The sequence below is a fragment of the Lynx canadensis genome, chromosome D4, assembly GCF_007474595.2.
Source record: "Lynx canadensis isolate LIC74 chromosome D4, mLynCan4.pri.v2, whole genome shotgun sequence".
NCBI classification, from domain to species: domain Eukaryota; kingdom Metazoa; phylum Chordata; class Mammalia; order Carnivora; family Felidae; genus Lynx; species Lynx canadensis.
The window spans coordinates 858,728-879,799 of NC_044315.2; the positions used below are offsets into that span (position 1 = coordinate 858,728).

At 55.2% G+C, this 21,072-nt stretch overlaps 1 protein-coding gene and 1 long non-coding RNA gene across 5 annotated transcripts in view; one reads left to right on the forward strand and one right to left on the reverse strand.

Annotated features, from left to right (window-relative positions):
* IPPK (inositol-pentakisphosphate 2-kinase) overlaps positions 1-17,955 on the reverse strand; it is a 60,459-nt gene extending 42,504 nt beyond the window's left edge. For both annotated transcript variants that reach the window (XR_003964358.1, XM_030294362.1), the window contains exons 1-6: positions 17,746-17,955; positions 11,336-11,383; positions 9,681-9,776; positions 6,812-6,878; positions 5,059-5,180; positions 3,871-3,960 (exon numbers count right to left, since the gene is read on the reverse strand). Coding sequence is in view for 1 of the 2 variants with exons in the window: in XM_030294362.1 (XP_030150222.1) it covers positions 3,871-3,960; positions 5,059-5,180; positions 6,812-6,878; positions 9,681-9,776; positions 11,336-11,383; positions 17,746-17,826 (504 nt within the window). In the remaining variant the exon portion in view is untranslated. The remainder of the gene's footprint in view (positions 1-3,870; positions 3,961-5,058; positions 5,181-6,811; positions 6,879-9,680; positions 9,777-11,335; positions 11,384-17,745) is intronic.
* A 208-nt stretch (positions 17,956-18,163) lies between these two features.
* On the forward strand, positions 18,164-19,851 carry LOC115499447. 3 transcript variants are annotated; one of them, XR_003964163.1, is made up of 3 exons: positions 18,164-18,223; positions 19,047-19,182; positions 19,592-19,851. It is a non-coding gene; the product is annotated as an uncharacterized LOC115499447 (long non-coding RNA). The 3 variants fall into 3 exon arrangements; XR_003964165.1 differs by lacking the exon at positions 18,164-18,223 and adding an exon at positions 18,245-18,277; XR_003964164.1 differs by lacking the exon at positions 18,164-18,223 and adding an exon at positions 18,298-18,388.
* Positions 19,852-21,072: the final 1,221 nt, after the last annotated feature.

Below are 21,072 nucleotides of genomic sequence, written 5' to 3' on the forward strand. Positions count from 1 at the left end.
TCACACATACAGAAAATCCTGAGAAACCACCACCACCGCCACCCAAAAAAAAAAAAAAAAACCAGAGCAAATAAACAAGGTCATCAAGGGTGACAGGATAAGGTATCAATATACAAAAAAACAACTGCATTTCTCCCCTCATGCCCATTAGAATGGCTACTATCAAACAGACAAAAAGTGTCAGTGAGTGTGCGGGGAAAGTGGAACTCTCAGGTACCGTGGTAGGAACGTAAAATTGCACAGCCGCAGTAGACAACAGCGTGGTGGTTCCGTGTAATTACAACCGGAACCACCACATGACCAAAAATTCTACTTCTGGATACACCCTCAGAAGAATTGAAAGCAGAATCTTCAAGAGATATTTACACGCCCACGTTCACAGGAGCACTGTTCACAAGAGCCAAAAGGCAGAAGCAACCCAGTGTGTGTCACTAGAGGAACTGATTAAAGATGTGGTGTATACATTCAAGGGACTATTATTCAGCCTTAAAAGGGAAGGAAATTCCGACATACTTTACAACGTGGATGAACCTTGACGACCTAAGTGAAATGAGTCAGTCACGAAAGAACAAATACTGTATATAATTCCACTTACGCAGAGTAGCCACAGCGGTGAAATTCAGAGACAGAAACTAGGATGGCAGCTGCTGGGAGCTGAGGAAAGGAAGAAGCGTGAGTGATTTAATGAGGACAGAGTTTCAGTTTGGGAAGATGAAAAGGTTCTGGAGACGACGGTGGTGACGGTTGCACAACAATGTACCTTAATGATTAAGATGGCAAATTTTATGTGTATCCTACTACAATTCAAAATATATATATATATATATATATATTTAAAAACCAATTATATTTCTATGCAACAAACAACCTGAAAATGAAATTAAAAAAAAAACATTTACAACAGCATCCAAAATAATAAAATACTTAGGGATAAATTTAACAAAACAAGTATAAGGCTTACACGCTGAAAACTATGAAGTATCACTACACGAAATTAAAGACCTAACCAAATGGAAAAACATCCCGTGTTCACAGAACATCAATACTGTTAAATCAAGGTGGCGATACCTCCCAAATTGATCTGCAATTCGATAGAATCCCTACAAAAACTCCCAGCTGGTTTATTTGAGGAAAGTAAGAAGCTAAAGGCATCTAAATTGGAGAAAAAAAAAACCTCTCTTCACAGATGGCAAGATCCTATACATAGAAAATTCTAAAGAATCTGTAAGAAAGACACTCAGCAAAGTTGCTGGGTACAAGATCAACATACAAAGATTAGTTGTGCTTCTATACGCCAGCAATAAACAATCTGAAAATGAAATTAAAGAAGCAATTCCATTTACGACCATACTTAACAACATCCTAAAAGAATATCTAGAAGTAAATTTAACCAAAGTGGTAAAAGACTTGCACGCTGAAAGCTACAAAACATTGCTGGAAGAAATTCTGAAAGAGCTAGGAAAGACAACCTGTGTTTGCGGACTGTAAGTCTGAATGTTGCACTGCCCCAAGTGATCTACAGGTTCCTGCAATTTCTGTCAAAATTCCAATAGTCTTTTTTTGCAGAAATGAAAAATCCAATCCTCAAATTCAGATGCGACTCTAAGGAGTCCCAAAAAGCCAAAACAATCTTGAAAGAGAAGAACAAAGCTGGAGGACTCGGACTTCCTGATTTTAAAACTGACTACAGTGGAGAAACGGGAACCCTCTTGCACTGTTGGTGGGAATGCAAACTGGTGCAGCCACTCTGGAAAACAGTTGGAGTTTCCTCAAAAAATTAAAAATAGATCTACCCTATGACCCAGCAGTAGCACTGCTAGGAATTTACCCAAAGGATACAGAAGTGCTGATGCACAGGGGCACTTGTACCCCAATGTTTATAGCAGCACTTTCAACAATAGCCAAATTATGGAAAGAGCCGAAATGTCCATCAACGGATGAACGGATAAAGAAATCGTGGTTTATATACACAACGGAATACTACTTGGCAATGAGAAAGAATGAAATCTGGCCTTTTGTAGCAACGTGGATGGAACTGGAGAGTGTTATGCTAAGTGAAATAAGTCAGGCAGAGAAAGACAGATACCATATGTTTTCACTCATATGTGGACCTGAGAAACTTAACAGAAGACCAAGGGGAGGGGAAGGGGGGAAAAAGTTACAGAGAGGGAAGGAGGCAAACCATAAGAGACTCTTAAATACTGAGAACAAACTGAGGGTTGATGGAGGTGGAGGAGAGAGGAAAGTGGGTGATGGGCATTGAGGAGGGCACTTGTTGGGATGAGCACTGGGTGTTGTATGGAAACCAATTTGACAATAAATTACATATAAAAAATAAAAACTGAAAACAAAAATAAAATCTTTAGCGGCACTTAAAAGAAAAAGAACTTAAGAAAACTGACTACAAAGCTACAGGAAAAAAAAAAAAAAGTGTCATAGTGACAGAAGGACAGACATATAGGCCACTGGAACAAAACGGAGAGCCCAGAACTAAACCACCACATTTATAGCCAAAAGATCTTCAATAAGGAAGCCAAGACCATTCAGTGGAAAAAGGGCAGTCCTTTCAACAAATGGTGCTGGGAAAACTGGAATTAAATGCAAAAGAAAACTGGACGCTTACCTCACTCCATGTATAAAAAATTAACAAAAAATCGATCAAAACCTTAGAGCAAAAGCTTCGTGACCTTGAATTAGACAATGATTTGACTATGACACCAAAAGCACAGGCAACAAAGAAAAAACAACATATACTTTACTGAAATTAAAAATTTTTGTACATCAGAGGATGTTATCGACAGGGTGTAAAGACAACTGACAGAATGGGAAAAGATACTTGCTGATCACATATCTGATAAAAAAAATTAATATCCAAAATATATACAGAACCCCTAAAACTCAACAACAAAAAAATAACTGATTCAAAAATGGGCAAAGGACTTGAACCAATGGGTCTCAAAAGAAGACATACAAATGGCCAACGAGCACGTAAAAGCTGTGCAACATCACTACCCGTTCGGGAAACGCAGGGGAAACCACAGTGAGGTACCGCTTCGTACCCCGAGGATTTCCTACAATCACAAGCAAGCACTGAAGATGTGCTGAAGATGTGGAGAAACTGGAACCTTCAGATGTTGCTGGTGGGAATGCAAAACAGTGTGAGAGCCATGGGAAATAGCTCGACATGCGCTCGAAACACTTGCTCCAGAAATTTCTCTCAGACCCAGCAATTCAACCCAGAAGAACCGAAAGCAGGGACTCAAACACGAACATGCACACGCACGTTCACAGCAGCCAGCACTATTCACAACAGCCGAAGGGCAGAAACAACCCCCATGTCCATCAGGAGATGAATGATAAACGAGGTGTCCCCAGACAGCGGAACAGTGTTCAACCGCGCCACAGTGTGGACGAACCTCAAAACCGTGACACTCAGGGGAAGAAGCCAGTCACGGGAGGCCACCGGGTATGGGATTCCATCTACAGGAAATGTCCAGGGCACGTCCACAAGGGCAGGTGTTGGCCGGGGGCTGGCGGGACAGGGGCCTTAGGGAGTGACTGCTGACGGGGACACGATTCTTTGTGAGCTCATGAAATTATTCTGGAATTCGAATAACGACGGCAGCGCCATCATGCGAACTTACTAAAACCCACCGAAGTATACACTTCACGTGGGTGAACTGAAGATATGTGAACTATACCTCGATTTGAAACAAAGCGAACATGAACTACTTGCAAAAGAAAAAGTAAATCAGATCAGAAGCATCTGTTTCTTCACTCGTCGGGCGACTCCGGGGGGTCCCACCATGGGGCCAGCGCCCCCACCCGAGGCTCTGTGCACAGAGGCCGTGGGCCGGCCGCGCTTCTCACCTTGAGGTGCTGGTGCATGCAGTAACGGCACACCTTGTGCTTCACCTCGTGCGTAACGTCACCGGAGAAAGGAATAAACCCACATTTTGGCTGCAAAATAAACAAGTAAGGAAGAAAAAATTGTTTAGGGACAAATCACATACCTTTCAGGGGACAAGATAACGGAGCGTGACGCCCGGGAGAATCAGGTATCACATCCCCCAGAGTCGCTATTGTCCACGGCCCCGTGGGGAGCAGACACCTCCCTCGTCACATCAACAGCTCTGCCGCCACAGAATCCGAGGCCAGAACCCTCACTGGGGAGGCCAGAGGTGCCTCCATCGCTGACCAGACGGACAAAGTATAACACACCGTGACACGAGGTGACAGCAATGCCTGGAGGAACGGGTCTGCCCCAGCTCCCACCCAGCGGAACCCTCGCTCCCACTGCCCCAGCTCCCACCCAGCTCCTAACAGTGGAACCCTTGCTCCCTCGGACAAGACGGAGCGAACGGGAAGCCCCTCGGACAACTGGGAAGCTCCCAGGACATCTGCAACACTGGCTGCCTTTCAAAACCACAGTTCCAGGGCAGGACTGTCAGGACTCAGTTTCGGGGCTCAGAAGGCTGGCTGTCATCTGAGACCCTGGGATGCTCACCCTCTGAAGGGACAAGCAGAGCAGCCAGGGTGACCCCAAAGGCCCCGCCACAGAGGTTCCGAGGAAGGAGACAAAACGATGGCCCGGGACACCCAGGAGGCTTCCCTAGGGACACGTGGGCGCACTGGGCAGCAGAGATGAAGCCAGGGCCTGGCCCTTCTCCAGGGGTCACGGCCCTCTGCTGGGCGCACAGACCAGGGCTCTGAAAGTCACGCAGGCTTCTGTGCCTCTTCCTTCTGGTGGCCACCGGCCAGGGCCTGCCCCCGGCTGGCTCCATGTCCCAGCAGCAGGCACGGGCCCACATCTGAAGGCCTGGCCAGTGAGGAGAACCGGAGCAGCAAGGCACAGGTGACAGCCGTCAGGAGCGGGACACAAGCCGAATGCACGGAGTTGGGGGTTGGGAAGAGGCCACGAGGCCCGGGGGGGGGGGGGGGGGGGTGACCTCAGGAGCTTCTGTCGCAAAGCACGCCCCAGGCAGGCGGCCCACACATTTACGACCTGGACCCCTGTTCCCTCCCCTCCCCGACCAGTTCCCCTCGATAAAAGTTCACCTTGATCTCTACACACAGAATCGGCCGGTGCTCAACAAAACGGTAAGTCTGAAGTCGGGCTAAATTGGGAAGGCACAACGCATAGCCACTGAGAGTGTCCAGGTCCTTGTCACAGCGGGATTCTGAAAGACAGAGCCGGGAAAAGACCGGAGGATCAGCACAGAATAGTTGAGACAGCCCATAGCAACTCGGTGGACTCCTGGGAGGAAGGGCCGGCCCTGCCCAAGAGAGGCCTTGGCCTCGGACTCCTGGGAGGCCCTCGAAGCTTCATGCCATCCTGCCTGAGGAGTGTCCATGCTTATCTGGGACTCCACCTCCAGGCTGGTGCCACTCCTCCGGGGCGCGGTCACACCTTGTTGCCAGGAGCAACAGGCACTGTGCACCCAAGTCGCACAAGCAGGACGCCTGGGAGTTCGTGCTGGGTCTCTCAGATGGCCGTCTGGGTGTGACCGAGTCCCTCAGTGCGTGAAGCCGTAGCCATGAGGACAACAGGGAGCTCCAGGTCCTTCTAGCGAATCATCGGGCCTGGGGCTGTCCTGGGAGCCCCCGAAGGTGCAAGCACCCTCGGAGGTAGGGGTGGTCTTGGGGACCACCCCATCTCTGCGACTCCCCCTTCCTTGCACAACCAGTCCTTCGGGGCCCTCCAACACCCCCACTTCCTCAGCGCCAACTGCACCACACGCCTCCGGACCCCAGGGGGAGTCAGCTTTCCTCTGTTCACATCAGGAGGCCAGTTACAAGTCGCCCTTATGACGAGGACCAGTACTTATGATGTCTGGTAGGACCAGTTTAATTGGTAATTAAAATGATGACGTAGAGCCTTAGGGCAAGCGTCAGGCCACCCTTGTCTAAAGGAGAGCAGCCGAGGGCGCCTGCGCGACTCAGTCGTTAAGCACCTGACTTCGGCTCAGGCATGAACTCACGGTTCATGAGTTCGAGCCCTGCATCAGGTGAACACGAGCCCTGGTGGAGCCCCACTTCTCTCTCTCTCCCCACCCCCCACTCACTTGCGCCGTCTCTCCCTCTCTCTCTCTCTCTCTCTCTCTCTCTCAAAAAAAGTAAGAGAATAAAAAAATAAAGGAGAGCAGCCAAAACCCAGTCCCGGCTCTGGGGCGGCTGCCCCTCGGCAGCTCTTTCCACACTGGGGGTCCTGCTCTTCACGGCGCCCCAAACCAGGGGCTCCCGCGCACAACCTCCGCGTCTGCTTTCTCTCTCCTAACCCCAGGATGGGAGGCGGGCCTCCGGCACACCTGAACCGCTTGTTCCAGGAGGGGCCAGGACCAGCCTCAACACCGGGGACGTCACCCCCGGTCTCTGCCTGGAAGGAAGAGCTCTGACGGGGCTACTGTCGCCACCACCGCGAGCAAGAGCGGGGAGGCCACGGGGAGAGGCCGTCGCCCACGGAGACGCACGTCTGTGCGCTTCCCGCAGGGAATAAGCGGGCAGGTGGATTCTAGCGGCAGGGAGCGGGCCCTCCCGCGGGCCCTGCAGCCACCCTCCCTGCCCGGAGTCCCTCCTCTTCCTCCCGCTCCTCTTCTCCCAGGTGCGCTTCCCGGGTCACACACTGTCTGCGACCACCCGAGCATCTGGTGCCCAGAATCGTCTTCATGAGCTCGTAGGACTTCTGCCAAGGGTGACGTTTCTGGCAACAGAGCTGCTGAAAACAACATCTACCCGACACAAGTCACAGGTCAAACTCTTCTCAAATGGAATATTTAAGTAACCAACAAAATGTAGAAGCCGGAACGCTTACCTGGTCTTTCAGACTGTATCTTTAAACAAAGCTGTTTCACGAAATCTAAAGGCAGCTGAACCACCTCCTGTGAGAACAAATACAACATACTCAGTGCACCGCACGACTGTGGGAATGGACCTAGTGCCGCAGAACCGCACACGCTCAAAAACAGTTAAAATGGCACGTCTCATGCTACGAACACTCTATCACATTGAAAAACCATTCAGTATGCGGATTCAGGAATAAAAGCTGCTCTACTATTTAAAGGACACGACCAGATGAAAGAGATGCGACAGGCCATCCTCAGAGCACTGGCTTCCACAGTGGGCGAGCCACCCCGGCCACCGTGACCGGGAACCGAGGGGGGGTGTGCTCACCCGCTGGGAGAAGCCATCGGAGCCCCCGGGAGCTCGGGGAACAGCCAGGGGAGCGCGGGGAACAGCAGATGTAGCAGTCCAGGGCCACAAGCGGAACTACATTTCTTTACACAACTTTAAAGCCCCAATTTTATAATGAACTCTATCTTGGGCACCCTGAACACTTGGCTACATTTTACCAACCCTTGATTCAAACTCCTGAATCAGCATGAACCACGTCATCCTGCCTGACGGACGGACAGATGGATGGCAGGTGGCCAGCACCTGCACAAAGCACTAACTTAAGAAGGACTACGGTTAAGACCACACAATTCCTCTCCCGGAAGTGTAAGTTGGAGGACGTAGCCACGCCAGGTTCCCCGTTGATAGGCTTCTGCCCTCGAAGGAATGCAGGGACGGCTGCGGGGGTGGGGAAGGCGGCTGGCAGAGAAGCAACTGGTCCAGTCTTCCAGAAGCTTCCCCAGGAGAACAGCATCCCCTCACTAACCATGTGGCCAATGCTTCCATCACATCACGCTCAAATGCAAGTTGAGGCCGCCCTAGTGGCACTCACTTTGGGAAGACCAGGCCCACAAAAGCAAGACAACACTTTAAATTCCATCAGCGTCTCAACCATCCATGGTACTGAGGACACAAACCCCTGAAGGCACAAGGGGAACAGCCTCGTCCCTGTTTCCCAACCTCCAGCTCCTGTGGAAACAGGCCCAGACCAGTCCCCAGACCAGCCCCTGTCCACACGCAGGCTGATGACCGGCGTCAGCAGTCCCACGTACACACGCCAGTGACTGGTGTCAGTGGTCCCGTCCACACACACACACACACACCGGTGACCGGTGTCAGTGGGCCTATCTACACACACACTGGTGACCAGCGTGTGTCAGCAGTCCCGCATACACACACGCTGCTGTCGCCTGACGGTGGCCTCATGCAGCCCGTCCTGTGCGGACCCCATCTCCAAGGGAGAAAAAGCAGGCTGTGTCTCACTCTGGCAGGGTCTCCAGGCAGAGGGGGTATGTAAGCGGGATGGATGCTCCCTGGATGTGACCTTGTGGGCTCACACTCTCCCGAAGGCCCGTCCACTGTGCACAGACAGAACCAAACCTGGAGACAGAGCACCGTGTGAGCCCCGATGCTGTTCCTCCCTACCAGGCCGCCGTCGGCTGGGACCCTGAGCTGCCACCGCCCTCACTGCTGACCCCGCCTGGGAGAAAACGTCCAGAGCTCCCCCAAGAGCTGCAGGACAGACAAATGCCCTGTCCTCAAGAAGAAAGCTGGCAGTCAGCACACCCACGTTCACTCAGACACCGTCCAGGCCGCTCACAGACGCAGGGCTCTCACAGCCACGGGCTTCAGGCCTTCACAATTCAACTGGACAGCCGGGGACCTCAGCAGGGGCGGTCCCAGCCGCAGGACCTCTTGCCCCTTTGCGGCCCCACGCTGCCCGGGGCTGCCCCTGGAGGCCAGCAGGAAGCTATGAAAAGGACAGGTCATCTCTCAGATCATGAGCCTGGGAAGCCAGGGCCAGGTCAGAGCAACACTCAGAGCCCTTCAGTGAGCCCACATCAGGAGGTGCTGAGGCCCCCAGCCAGCAGCCGGCTCCGCGGTGGGTCAGCCTGGAAGGGGTCCACAGCCCTGACGGACCCCCAGCAGCACCGACAACACGTCCCAAGCTGTCAGGGGACCCCCTTAGAGGACGTTTTGCCTGAAGTCTACTCGGTCAGGCAACCCTTACACTTCAGACAACCTCCCCTCTACCTCCTCGGTGCCGGCTTCTCAGGATGAGCTCAAGCCACAGTATTTGCAAACAGAGGCCGCGCTCTCAGCTCTGAACCACAGAGCTCCCGTCGGTTCAGGGCCCTGCTCTCCGAGAAGCAGTGCCAGGCACCGTGACACGTGAGGATGGCCGCCCCCAGGCAGGGGACGGACGCCACCTGCTGAGGGCCGCCAGGATGCAGGGCCGCCGTGGCTGCCTCAGTGCCCCCTCCTGCGTGTCCCAACGTGACTTCGTCTGTAACAGGCACCCCTTGGCAAGAAGCAGCAGCAAGAACCAGCAGCACAGACCACCCAAGGGCAGGGGGAGGCCATCATGCCACACGGGCCTCCCACAGGCTTTCCCAAGAGGCAGGTCACACACATCCCCAGCGTGGGGGCCCCACTCCTCCCCAACTCGCTTGAGGTACCACCAGCAGCAGAGGGCTCAGCGATGCTTCTGGATCTCTGTCGAGACCCTCACCAAGCTGGAGCCCCCCGTGACAGCAGGGTGGCGGGGACCAGGGGTCCCAGCAAATGGGGACCTCACGCGGTCTCTCTGAACCTCAGGCTGGTCGTCTAGAAGACGGGAACACTACCTGCTCCGTGCTCACGCGCAGCACAGAAGAAGAGCACTGGGAAAGCAGACCGCAGGGCTGTCCGGAAGCACAAAGGTCCAGGACTACGCTTGAGAAGCTGGTGTTAAGGACGCAGAGCGTGTGAACGCAGACTTCGTGACCGTGTACGTAAAAGTCACTTACCCCACAGTGGACATAGTTCTCCCCCAAAAACTCTTTCATGACATTTTTGCTGAAGTCCACTATGTTCTGTAGGTGCTGAAATATCTCTTCTGAGGCCTGTAACGGACAAGCACAGGGGAGCCTCAACGACCGGGGCCTCCGAGGGAGCAAGCGGCACCACGCACACGCCAGGCGCCCTGGCCCGGGAGGAAGGCGAGCCTCGCCGGTGACCGCCGGCCCCCCCAGAGCTCCCGTCCCACAGCCCCAAGACTCCACACCATCCGCCCAAGAACCGCGTCTGCCCCCCTTGCCCTCCTCCCACCCGGGACCCCTGGGGATCCCACCAGCGGCCCAGGTGCGCCCTCTGAGGAACACAACTTTGAAAATCTGTCACGGCCCAAAATCACCGGGTGTTTACATTTCGGTCCTCAGCATCTAGATGTACATAGAGTAAGTACGTCCTCCCCAGTCAGAGGCTCGTGACGCGCCCGCAGGCTGTGAGGTTTGGGGGAGAACAGGTTTCCGACCCAAGGCAGCAAGTCCGGGGTGGACGGCAGGGTTCTGGCAGGGGGCCGGGAGGCGGCCGGGGCTCTGGGAAGCTTCTGGACGGAGCTGCCACGGCCTGCAGCGGAACCACACGCGACAAAGAGCCGCGGGCCCTCGGGGTGGCACCCTACAGCTGCAGCCACAGAGCTCCCGACAGAAAGCTCTTCTTGTCAGGACTGTCACACACAGCTCTCCACCCTACGTGACTGGTGCCACGCCGTACCGCTCAGAAAATAAAGGCAAACTGTTGCCTTCGAAGACGCTGCCTCAGTGAGTCCGAGCGGGGAAAGCGGAGGGAGGCCTCCAGAGAATGCTGGCCTTTCCACAAGCTTCAGGCGCCTCCGGGGTGGCGGGCGGGGGAGGAAGCTGCCTGGAGAACGTTCTAGCTTCCACTCAGATCTGCTTGGATCCCACAGGAACAGACCACCATGTGTGCTGCCTGCGGCAGCGGAGGCAGGAAAACGCCCTCCTGCCTGGGGCCGCCTTCCTCCACACAGACCACGCCGTCCCTAGGCCCCGGGCAGCCCCGGCTCTCCCCCTCGGTCCCCTTCTCTCCTGCGAGGCCAACCTCATTTCCACAGCCGTCCACCCCACCTCCCCGGACTCTTCCTGCCCCAGACGAGCACGGACTCGGCGCTCCCGCTCCCCCCGCCACCTGCGTGGACGGGATCCCCCGACAAGCACTGCTGCTCCCCCGCTGGAGGGGGACACTCGCTGCTACTGGGGGCGGCGGGCAGGCGACAGAGCAGCACCAGCTTCCCTCGGCCCAGATGACTCGGCGAACGGAAACCTGGCGCTCCACCTGAATGGCCTGTCGTGACTCGTCACGCTGCCTGCGGGCATCGCCAACTCCACTTTCGTGGCTACACTCCCAAAGATGGGGAAATGGGGCCAGCGAGTGGCAAAGCCGAGCCCCGGCCCTGGGTGTCCTCCCAGGGCACCCACGGTGACCCGGGCAGGTCAAGACGCTGGCCGTGAGGGAACTGGGGACACCCCCACTTTCTGCACCGAGAGCCTGTGTCACATTTAGCTTTCTACAGTTAGCACTAATACTTCCACGTCAGAAAAAAAATTCAGTGTTTTCTTAATCAACTATTTTAACGACTGGGTGGCAAACCCACCAATCTTACCTTCTTCCTGTTTGGAGGAAACTTCAGGAAACGCAGCACCACACAACGCTATCAGAAATAAAACAAAGTTTGGTCAGTGCCCACCCGAAGCCTGGGGTCGGGGGAGGCAGGAAGGGAGCCGGCACTGGGTCACAGGGCAGGCAAGAAAACCTGGCTCCCCCGGGCCAGCCAGCTCACCCCCAGGAATTAATCTTACAGAAGTAACGAGAGTGCAGAGAAGATTCTAGCTACTGCGTGCGAAAGGATGACGTATAGTTCCAAATAAAAGGGAAACGACCCACCCGGCCAACAACAACAGTGACGAGGCTAAACACAGCAGGAGGCCTTCCAGCCGGTGGGACAAGGTGCTGCAGTTTATGGGAGACGGAGGTCCCTGCTCACAGACACACGTGCGGCCACCACCCACTCGGAAACGGGAAAGGTTACAGGACAGGCCTTATAAAGGAACCCAGTTTTATAAACATGTTCGTACACGTGTGTGTAAACAAACACGGGTAAGAGGGGATGTATGGGTACCGTTCCACCCGTGTCAAGTTCAAAAGCGAGTAAGACCAAGGTCTGGTGAACGTGCCTCAGGCGGGTGGGACTGTCCCTGAAAAACATTCCAGTAGGGGCTGGTCATGGGATTACGGGTCCATGTGCTTTGTGATATGTAGCTACATACACACCGACGACTGGAGCACTTTTCTAGAGGTTTGCTACCCTTCATTTTTGAAAGTTTATAAAATATTTTATTATGATTTACTTATTCTTTGAGAGAGAAAGAGACAAGGCACGCACATGCACCTGCGGGGGAGGGGCAGAGGGAGGGAGAGAAAGAATCCCAAGCGGGTTCCAAGCTCTGGAAGGAGTTCGACACGGGGCTCAATCCCACAACCCTGGGATCATGACCTGAGCCGAGATCAGGAGTCGGACACTTAACCAACTGAGCCACCCAGGCGCCCCACAAAATAAAAGTTTTTAAACAAAGTATATGCACACTCAGTTTGTATGAAAAAGTCCAGAAGCACTCAACACTGGTGACAGTGTCTCCAGGGAGCAACAAGTGGACAATGTCTTAACGTCAAGGACCAAGCACCGGGAAAGAGGAGAGAAAGGGACGGGCTGCGGAGCCGAGGGCCACACCATTCACATCCTTGAGGACACCACGTGAGAGTCTAGGATCTTCTCAAGCTGAAAATCAAGCCAACAAACAGAGGAGTGACACACGCACATTCAACCACCTCAAAGCCCAAAGTGAAGGCCACCACTTGTCACAAACGGAGGACAAATACTGGCTGCTTCGAAGGCCCCAGGTGGGGCGGAGCGAACGGCCTGGGAGACACGCCTGGGGCCCTGAGAACCCATCTCGGCCATCCCAACGCTGGACGGCCAGCCCAGCACAGGTGCGGGGACTCTGGCTGCCCAAGGGGCCTGCAGCCTCGAGCGCGGGGTGAAGGTTTTCCACGTATTTGTGCCGTAAAGTTGAGTGAGAAAGCAGGAAACGAGACGGACACAAAGGACTCTTCAACCAGTAAAAGCACATCTTGGAAGGAAGTGCACCAAAGTGGTTAACAAAAATTATTTTCTGAGTGGGAAAATTCTGGATGTTTTCCACCTTCTTCCCTCCGGTATTCTGTATTTTATGGGGCAGTAACTGGTATCAGATAAGAATCAAAGACCACAAAAAACAACGCACCACGAGGGACAGCTGCCCACGTGAGGCCCAAGGGAGGGAGGCTGCAGGTGGGATCAAGGCAGGTGACACCAAGGACGGGCCCAGGCCGGGTCTTCCACCGGGGAGAGGAGGTGGCCCAGGACAGGCCAAGAAGAGCAGACAACTTCTAAGGGAAGGAGCAAGAAACACCACAACGGGAAGACTCGCCCTTCGGGGGGCCGCCCCAGCTGCCGCTACTGGTGACATCACCAGCCCACAGGGTGCCGAGGGGATGAGAGCCAGGACAGGTGCTGGGCTGACAGCCTCGCAGAGTGGATGGCACCGAGACACGTCACCAGGGGGAACCAGGATGCCACGGGGAGGCCAGACGGGAAGGACACAAGGGGACAGAAGGGACCTGCACCGGGCAGGACGCTTTCCCTTCCAGGCTTGGGCTGCCTCTTCTGGACCCACAGATGCCACAGCACTGATGTGGTGGCGGAGGTGTGAGCCCGGCTGACACCTGGGGGCACACCTGGGGGGCTGCGATGGAAGGGGCGCTCAGGTGACCTCTGCGAAGATGCAGAGGCCGACAGCCCGAAGAGAAGCGGAGGACTGGTAAGGCAAACCCCAGCTGCACGGGACACACAGTGAGGGTGTCACACAGAAGCACTAGCAAGTCCGTGGGCGGCCTTCAAGGCCCCGGACCCTCCAAGGCCACATGAGCACGGAGCAGGTGTGCAAACACACAGTCAGCATGACCCCGTACTACAGACTGATCCTTCTGCAGGTGACACAGAAACCTTCCTGGTCAGCAGGGCAGCTGCTGTCCTGACTAGGAGGAGGAAGCGGGCACAGGCATGGGCGGGAAGCCACCAGGCCCCCGGGGGAGACGAGGCCTAGACCACACACACCCGTGCCCCCCCCCCCCCCCGGGGCAGAGCGCAGCTCACCAAGGTCGGGGCTGGCAACCACCAAAGGGAAAACCATTTGGAAACCACAAATCCTAACCACCTGACTGCAGGTGACCTTGGGAATAATCACAGACAAGGCCCCACGCAGAGGCCTCACCTGGCCGAACATCAACCTGAACAGATACCATTAAAATTCCAAATAATGTTACTTGTTAAAAAAAAAAAAATACTAGAGGCAAAAACTTCAGACTCTTTGAACTGGATTCAGCAGAAAATGACAGGGGAGTGGCCTGGGACTTGGGAATGTGTTCCATTCAAAAGAGAGAGAGAGAAAGAGGAAGAGAGAAAGACAGAAAACCAGAACAACTCTCACCTGCCTGCACACTCCCCATTAGGAAGGGTGACACACAAACCAGAAACCCTGAACATGAGGCGAGAAGACAATCGGATGCCCTGACTGCTGGGACCTCACATCCTCAGGACCCGGATGGACCCGGACAGACGCCCAGGACCTCAAAACTATCACAGAGACAGAGGATCCACCACCGTCTGGTCTCAGAAAGGCCGGGACACCTCAGGCGGCAGAAACGAGCGCTTCCCTCGTACTTCTGTAGGAGACCCTCGCTGGCAGGTCTCTGGCATCACCTCTGTCCACGGAGGAACACATTCCCACAGCTGAGTGTGATGACCCCAAGGCGAGGGACCTGGAGGGCGGCTCACTCCCACCACCGGAGACACTCCAGAGAGGAGTGACGAACAAGACTCTCAGCGACCCACCCAGGACAGCACAGAGCCAAAGCCCCTGACGAGGTCAGGACAGTGAGTGCGGACAGAAATCCCGGCAGCACGCAGGAAGGCAGCTACGGGCTTCACCACAGCTCCCCGTGAGCAGAAGCGCAGCCACTGGGACAACGACGGCGTCCCTGGGCTGCAGCAAAGTGCATGCCCACCGGGGAGCCGCCCTTGCCCAGGACCCCGCCATAGGGCGGGTGCCTGGAGCCCCACCGGGCAGTCCGCACCCTTGGAGCGGCTGGCGGCGGGGGGTGGTTTCCACGCCTGGGTGGATACCGCACAGCTGGACCCGGGGGCACTGAGCACCAGGCGGAGGGGGCAGACAGCGGGCACCCGGCCCGCTGTGGCGTGGGAGGAGTGATGGGGAAGCCGAGGGCGCCCTGTCTGGAGCTGGCCTACCCTCAGGTCTGCTGCGGCCCAGCCCAAGCGTGTCCCCGTGCCACCGCCCCCCGGCGGCCCACACTCCTCCTCCACGCCCAGGCCACAGTCTACGAGTGCCACACTCCCCCAGCCCTCCCAGCCTGGTAGGCTGTCACCCCACGGGCCTCGGAACTGGCCACCTGAAGGCGCCATGCGTCCTGATGCTGCAGAGGGAAGACGGCCTTGCCACTTGCTGAGGACTTACAGCTCTGCACGTCGACGATGCTCTCCAGAGAAGGAGGGAGAGAAGGCTCTCCCCACCTGGGAGAGCCCTGGCAAGGCCGCCCTCTACCTTGGGATAAACAAGGTGGGGTCTGGGGAGCAGGAACACACGTTCACCCTCACAGCACGTGCACCCTCTCCTTGGGCACAGCAGGGCTCTGTCCTCCTTCCCAGGCCAAGCACAAAGGCCTCCCCACATCCAAGAGGCAGTCAGAACCCTCACTTGGCCGAAACGTTCTCCCCCATAACTGAGGAACTAACACCAAGCGAGCAGAAATGAGCACAGAACAAATTTAGATTTAAAATAAAGCGGGGGGGGGGGGGGGGGGGCTCCTGGGCAGCTCAGTCAGTTAAGCATCCAACTCTTGGTTTCAGCTTAGGTCATGACCATGAAGTTTATGAGTTCGAGCCCCAAGACTGGCTCTGCACTGACAGCGAGCCGGCTTGGGACTCTCTCCCTACCCTGCCAGCCACCTCCCCCCACCCCTCCCCAAGCACACTCACTCTCAAAATAAATAAACTTTAAAATAATAAAAAAAAATAGATAAAGCGTGAAAAGCACAGGTCCAGGGTAGCCTGGTGACTAAGTTGAAAAGGGAAAGGAAACAGAAACACAAGCCCTAAGAGCCAGAGCTATGCGGTGAGGGAGGGGCCCAGCTACCCTGCAGGGTGGTCCTCGGAGGCCAGTGATCTCCCGGCCTGATGTACTTTTACTCCAGATCCAGAACTTGCTCCTTCACCTGACACACCTTCTGAAACTCGGTCCCTTAGCCCCACTCTAAACGAAGCCTTAGCCTTACATAACATGAAGCTACACCACTCGTCCCACTAAGGAATTGGAAGACGGGTGTTTGTTCTGTGAAATGATTCAGGGGTCACTACGATAACCTGACAACAAAAGAGACTTGTGCGGGAATATCCAGGCTTCACCCACCCAGGAACCACCAGGGGCCCAGCGGACCACACAAAGAACAGCTTTAGGTTAGGCCTCACCCCCATTCGTCGAAGATCCTGAGCAAAACCTGCAGTCTCGTTCTTCGGCTCCCCTCGCTGTGCCAGGAGTAACAAAATGCAAAGGCAGAACAGGGGCCACCTGCGTGGCCACAGCTTGCCCTACAGCTGACCCAGCACACCCAGCGCAGAAACAACTGAGCAGGCAACCCCCAAAGCCCGCACCAGCCTGTAGGAGCTGCTGGACTGGGTCAGGGCTCTAACCGGAGTCCAAAGGGGATGACAGTTTTCACTTGCCAGGCATGACTCGCCCAGCTCCTGCTCACCTCATCCTGTACCAACTCCACGACAGGGGTTTTGTTACTAGTTCCGCTCTCCAAATGCAGAAAGGGAGTCTGGGCCAGGCAGCGGTAGAACTGGGACTGTGCCCAGCTCTGCGTGACTCCAATTCCCAAGCTCTTAACACCTCCCCCACCCACCCGCCTGGGCCCGGCCCCCGCCCCCCAGGCGCCCGGCGCCCGGCGCCCCGGCGCAACACCTAGGGCTCCTCCCCTGCCCACCACATTCCAGCCTGGTTGTATCAGCAGAACGTCAGGGAGATCTGGGGCTTCACACAAATCCACAAGCTTCTCTTCCTGGATTCACCTTCTTGGGAGTCCTTATTGGACTTTCTGAAAGCCCTCACCGAATTAAGAAAAACAACCCCTTTAAATCCTAGAAGATTTTGGAGAAGAACCTGTGGGCAATACTCCATTATTATTGGCGGCAGCAGCGGCGGGGCAATTCCCTGCGTCTTGAAGGATAAACTCCCTCCGTGCTGGGGGAGAGCACCATCCCGGGCACTTGCCTTCTTCAACCTCCAGAGCTGCGGGGACTCCCATCCCGGCTCCCGCTACCCCCGCAGCTGGGCAGTCGGAGGTGGCACCGCCTGGGGCTGGGGCAAGAGGTGCTACGAGGACGTGGCACTGACCGGGGGGGGGGGGGGGGGGGGGGGGGGGAGCGCTGGGGGAGGGAAACGCACCGAGCAGGACGGGGGTTGCAGTGTTGCTGGGGGGACGCGGAACTACCCAGGGCGGAGGAGGGGGCCCCAGGGGGTCGTGGACCCGAACCCTAGGGGAGTGGGGAGTGTTGCTGGGGGTACGCGGAACTACCCGGGGCAAAGAAGGGGGCGCCAGGGGGGTCGTGGACCCGACCCTGGGGGTGGGGAGTGTTGCTGAAGAGATGCAGAACTACCCAGGGCGGGGTAGGGGGTGCTAGGGGATCTTGGGCCCGACCCTGGGGTGGGGTGTCAAGGATCCGGATCCGACGGGGGGAGGGGGAGTGTTGCTAGGGGGACGCGGAATTACCCGGGGCGGGGGAGGGGGTGCTAGAAGGTCTTGGACCCGACCCTGGGTGGGGGATTGCTGCTGGGGAGATGCGGAACTACCCCAGGGCGGCGCGATGGCCCGGGACCGCGCCGACCTTCCGCCGCTCACCTGCGCGTGGGCCACCACCAGGCTCTTGTTGCCTTCCCCGTGGTACCCCCATTCATTCTCGTCCATCTTCCCCTCGTCCATCCCCCGGTGCGGCCCTGGCGCCTCACGCGGCCGCGAGCTGGAAGCCGCCGGTCCGCCTGGGCAGCAGCCGCCGCCGTCGGGGGGGAGGAGCGCCTGTCAGCCACGGCCTCCCCTCGACCCCGCGGCCCCGACTTCCAGGCTCTTAGTCGCCGGAAGCCACGCCCACGGTGGCTGCCATGGCCAAGCCGGGCAACTTCCGGGTTTACGCCCGCTTCCCCTCCATTGACCACTACGGTGGATAGGCAGGAGGCCATCTTGGATGCTGGCACATGACTCACTTCCGGAGCGCGGATTTTAGAACAGGAAAGGAGGTTTCCGCCCCGGGCGCCGGAAGTGAGGCAAGCGGGAGGAGCCGGCGGCTCCTCGGCGCCCGGGACCGGCGTGGCCGGGAGTGGAGGTTCGGCGGCCTGGGAGATAGGGAAGACGCGGCCCAGCCGGCGGGCAGTGGGGTGTACGGGCGAGCTGGCAAGTGGGACGGGGGCGTCCACACAGGCCGGGGGCTATGGCGGTCGGGGGAGTGCGTGGTCCGTGGACCTTGGACCACCGAGATGTGGAAGCCCCAGTAAGGCACTTGGCGGCTCCGAGCCCCCGCTTCCTTTTCTGTAAAGTGGGATGTGACTCATCTCACACGAGTTATTAATATCACCGTTTGCTCGTTACCCGACGCAGAATCACCCCGCAGTCCCACGAGGTAGCGCTCTGTACACTGTACAAACGAGGAAGCGTGGCTCCGAGAGGCGAGTGGACTCCTAAGTGGTGCTTTTGCCAGAGGAGTGGGTTTCGTGGACCTTGAGCTCGAGGTTGGGGTTTGAAATCTGCCCCTGCCACGTAACGATGGCGAGGCGGAGGGCAGGTCGCTCCCGGCCTTGGTGTTTCCATTAGGGAAGTGATACCATCTTCTAGAGCTGCAGTCACGGTTAAATTCGATCAGCGGTTCCCAAACTCTTAGTCTCAAGACCACCTTATTCTCTTTAAAAATGAGAGCCTCAAAAAGTTTGCTAGTGTGGGTTATATCTATCAATATTCACCGTATTATAAATGTGAAATTTAGAAGAATACTTTTCGTCTTAAAAATAAACATTCTTAAAAACCTGTATCTCCCAAAAATACAGAGAAGAGTGGGAATTGTTTTACATTTTTAAAAATCTCCTTAAAGTTTTAAAGATACATAGAACATAGCTGGATTCTCACATCTGCTTCTGCATGCACTGTTGCAATAGACCGCTTTGAAGTATATGAGGAAAATCCAGCCTCAGATACATGGTCCAACAAGGAAAGAGCTACAAACCAACCTCCGAACAGCTTAGAGCACCACCAGGCACCTGGCAAGGCCTTGGAAACTGATGAATGAAGCCGGTGAGTCAGGAAAACAAGCTGATGGCTTTGAGGACTGGCCCAGGTGGAAAGCAGCTCCGAACCCTCCCCAGGGATGGTTGAAAAGGGGGTAGAAATAGTCCACTCATCAGGGGTAAATAGTCCCCAGCGGGGAGGGATGCCCACTCACAGAAGACCTTCCCACACCCTCATAGGTCAGGGGACCCTAAACATGTTTGAGATTTTCTCAACATCTGTGACCAGAGTATTAGGATCATATTAAGTATTAAAACATTGCTTTAAGGAAACCTCTGTGGTGCTGAAAATGTTCTGTATCTGGTGGTATTTTTTTTTCAGGGAGCATTTTCTCACAGTGTTTAGAGTTACTAGCATATGGTGATGATGAAAAGATTAAACTTGGGTTTCATGATTGTTTTTAAATTCTCCACAGATGCACTGGTGGACCATGCCCACCCCATCCCCAACTTGGTACACCACTGCCTACAGGGAAAGAGAGAGGTGCTTTGAAAGAATTATGGTGGAGTAACAACGTGGAGAAGAGTGGACCCATCTGCAGTGGTTGGAGGAAAAGAAGAAAAGGCTAGAAAAGACACTAGGATTGGGAGAAGTACCTCTTCCTCTATTCAGCCCATGTGGTCTGACTTTTTTTTTTTTTTTTAATGTTGAGAGGGCGAGCAACAGCGCACACAAGGGGGGGAGGGGCGGGGGGAAGGGGTGGCTGGAGGGAAACAGAATCTGAAGCAGGCTCTAGGCTCTGAGCTGGCAGCACAGAGCCCGACACAGGGCTCCAATTTACAGACTGTGAGATCATGGTCTGAGGTGAAGTCGTCGCTTAACCTACTGAGCCACCCAGACGCTCCTCATGCGGTCTGACTTAAATTAACATAATCCCTAATCTCGAGGCCTTCTAGTGACCTCAGCCTGTGCACAATCAAGAACTATCTTCTCAAGGAATCACATCAACCCAGGGATTGGTTCAGGGGACGCAGAGACGATCCAGGTTCATGCAATGAAGCTCACTCATGTGGCTTGTGTGGAAGTGATCATGGGGAGAGTCACCCTCAGCTGGGTGGCAAAGAGGCCAGGAGGTCAGCATGCGCTGCCAGCAGCGATCCAGGCACCTCTGATGACAGCAAAAGGAAACGGCTGGGCAGTAGCGAGGATGGAAACACCTGGTGAGCCGAAGGGTCGCATGCTTCTTGGTTGCTCTGAAGTTTCTGAGTAGTGAACTCCATCTTTTGCTAAAATAATTTGAGTTGCGCCCTTTCACTCATAACCCGAAGAGCTCAAGCTAATAAGAGGGGGCACTGGGATGGACCAGTCACCTCAGGCAGTGTCGAAGTGAAGCAGAGCCCAAAGGGCCATTGTTAGCGGGGATCCTGCACGAGGACAGTGTGACTAGGAGCTTCCTACTCCATTTGGTCCCAGCTGCGCTCCCACCATGTCAGTCCGTGCCTTCTCCTTTTGTGTTTAAAAAGGAAAAGGGGTGGGGCGCCTGGGTGGCTCAGTCGGTTAAGCGTGTGACTCTTGGTTTTAGCTCAGATCATATCGTGGTTCGGGAGTTGGAGCCCGCATCGGGCTCTGTGCTGACAGCTCGGAGCCTGGAGCCTGCTCCGGATTCTGCGTTTCCCTCTCTCTCTCTGCCCCTCCCCCACTCGTACCATGTCTCTCTTAAAAAATAACATTAAAAAAATTTTTTTAAAGAAATAAAAACATTTAAAAAAATGATAAATGTAAGGAAAAAGAAAAACACCAGACTCAAACTGAGGGACATCCCACAGAGTATCAGACCAGGATCCTCAAGCCATCTGAGACATGGGAGACAGACACACCAGAGGAGCCTAAGGAGATGACACCCCTAAATGCGATGTGAGATCCCAAAAGGATGCTGGTGGGAAAATATTTGGAATT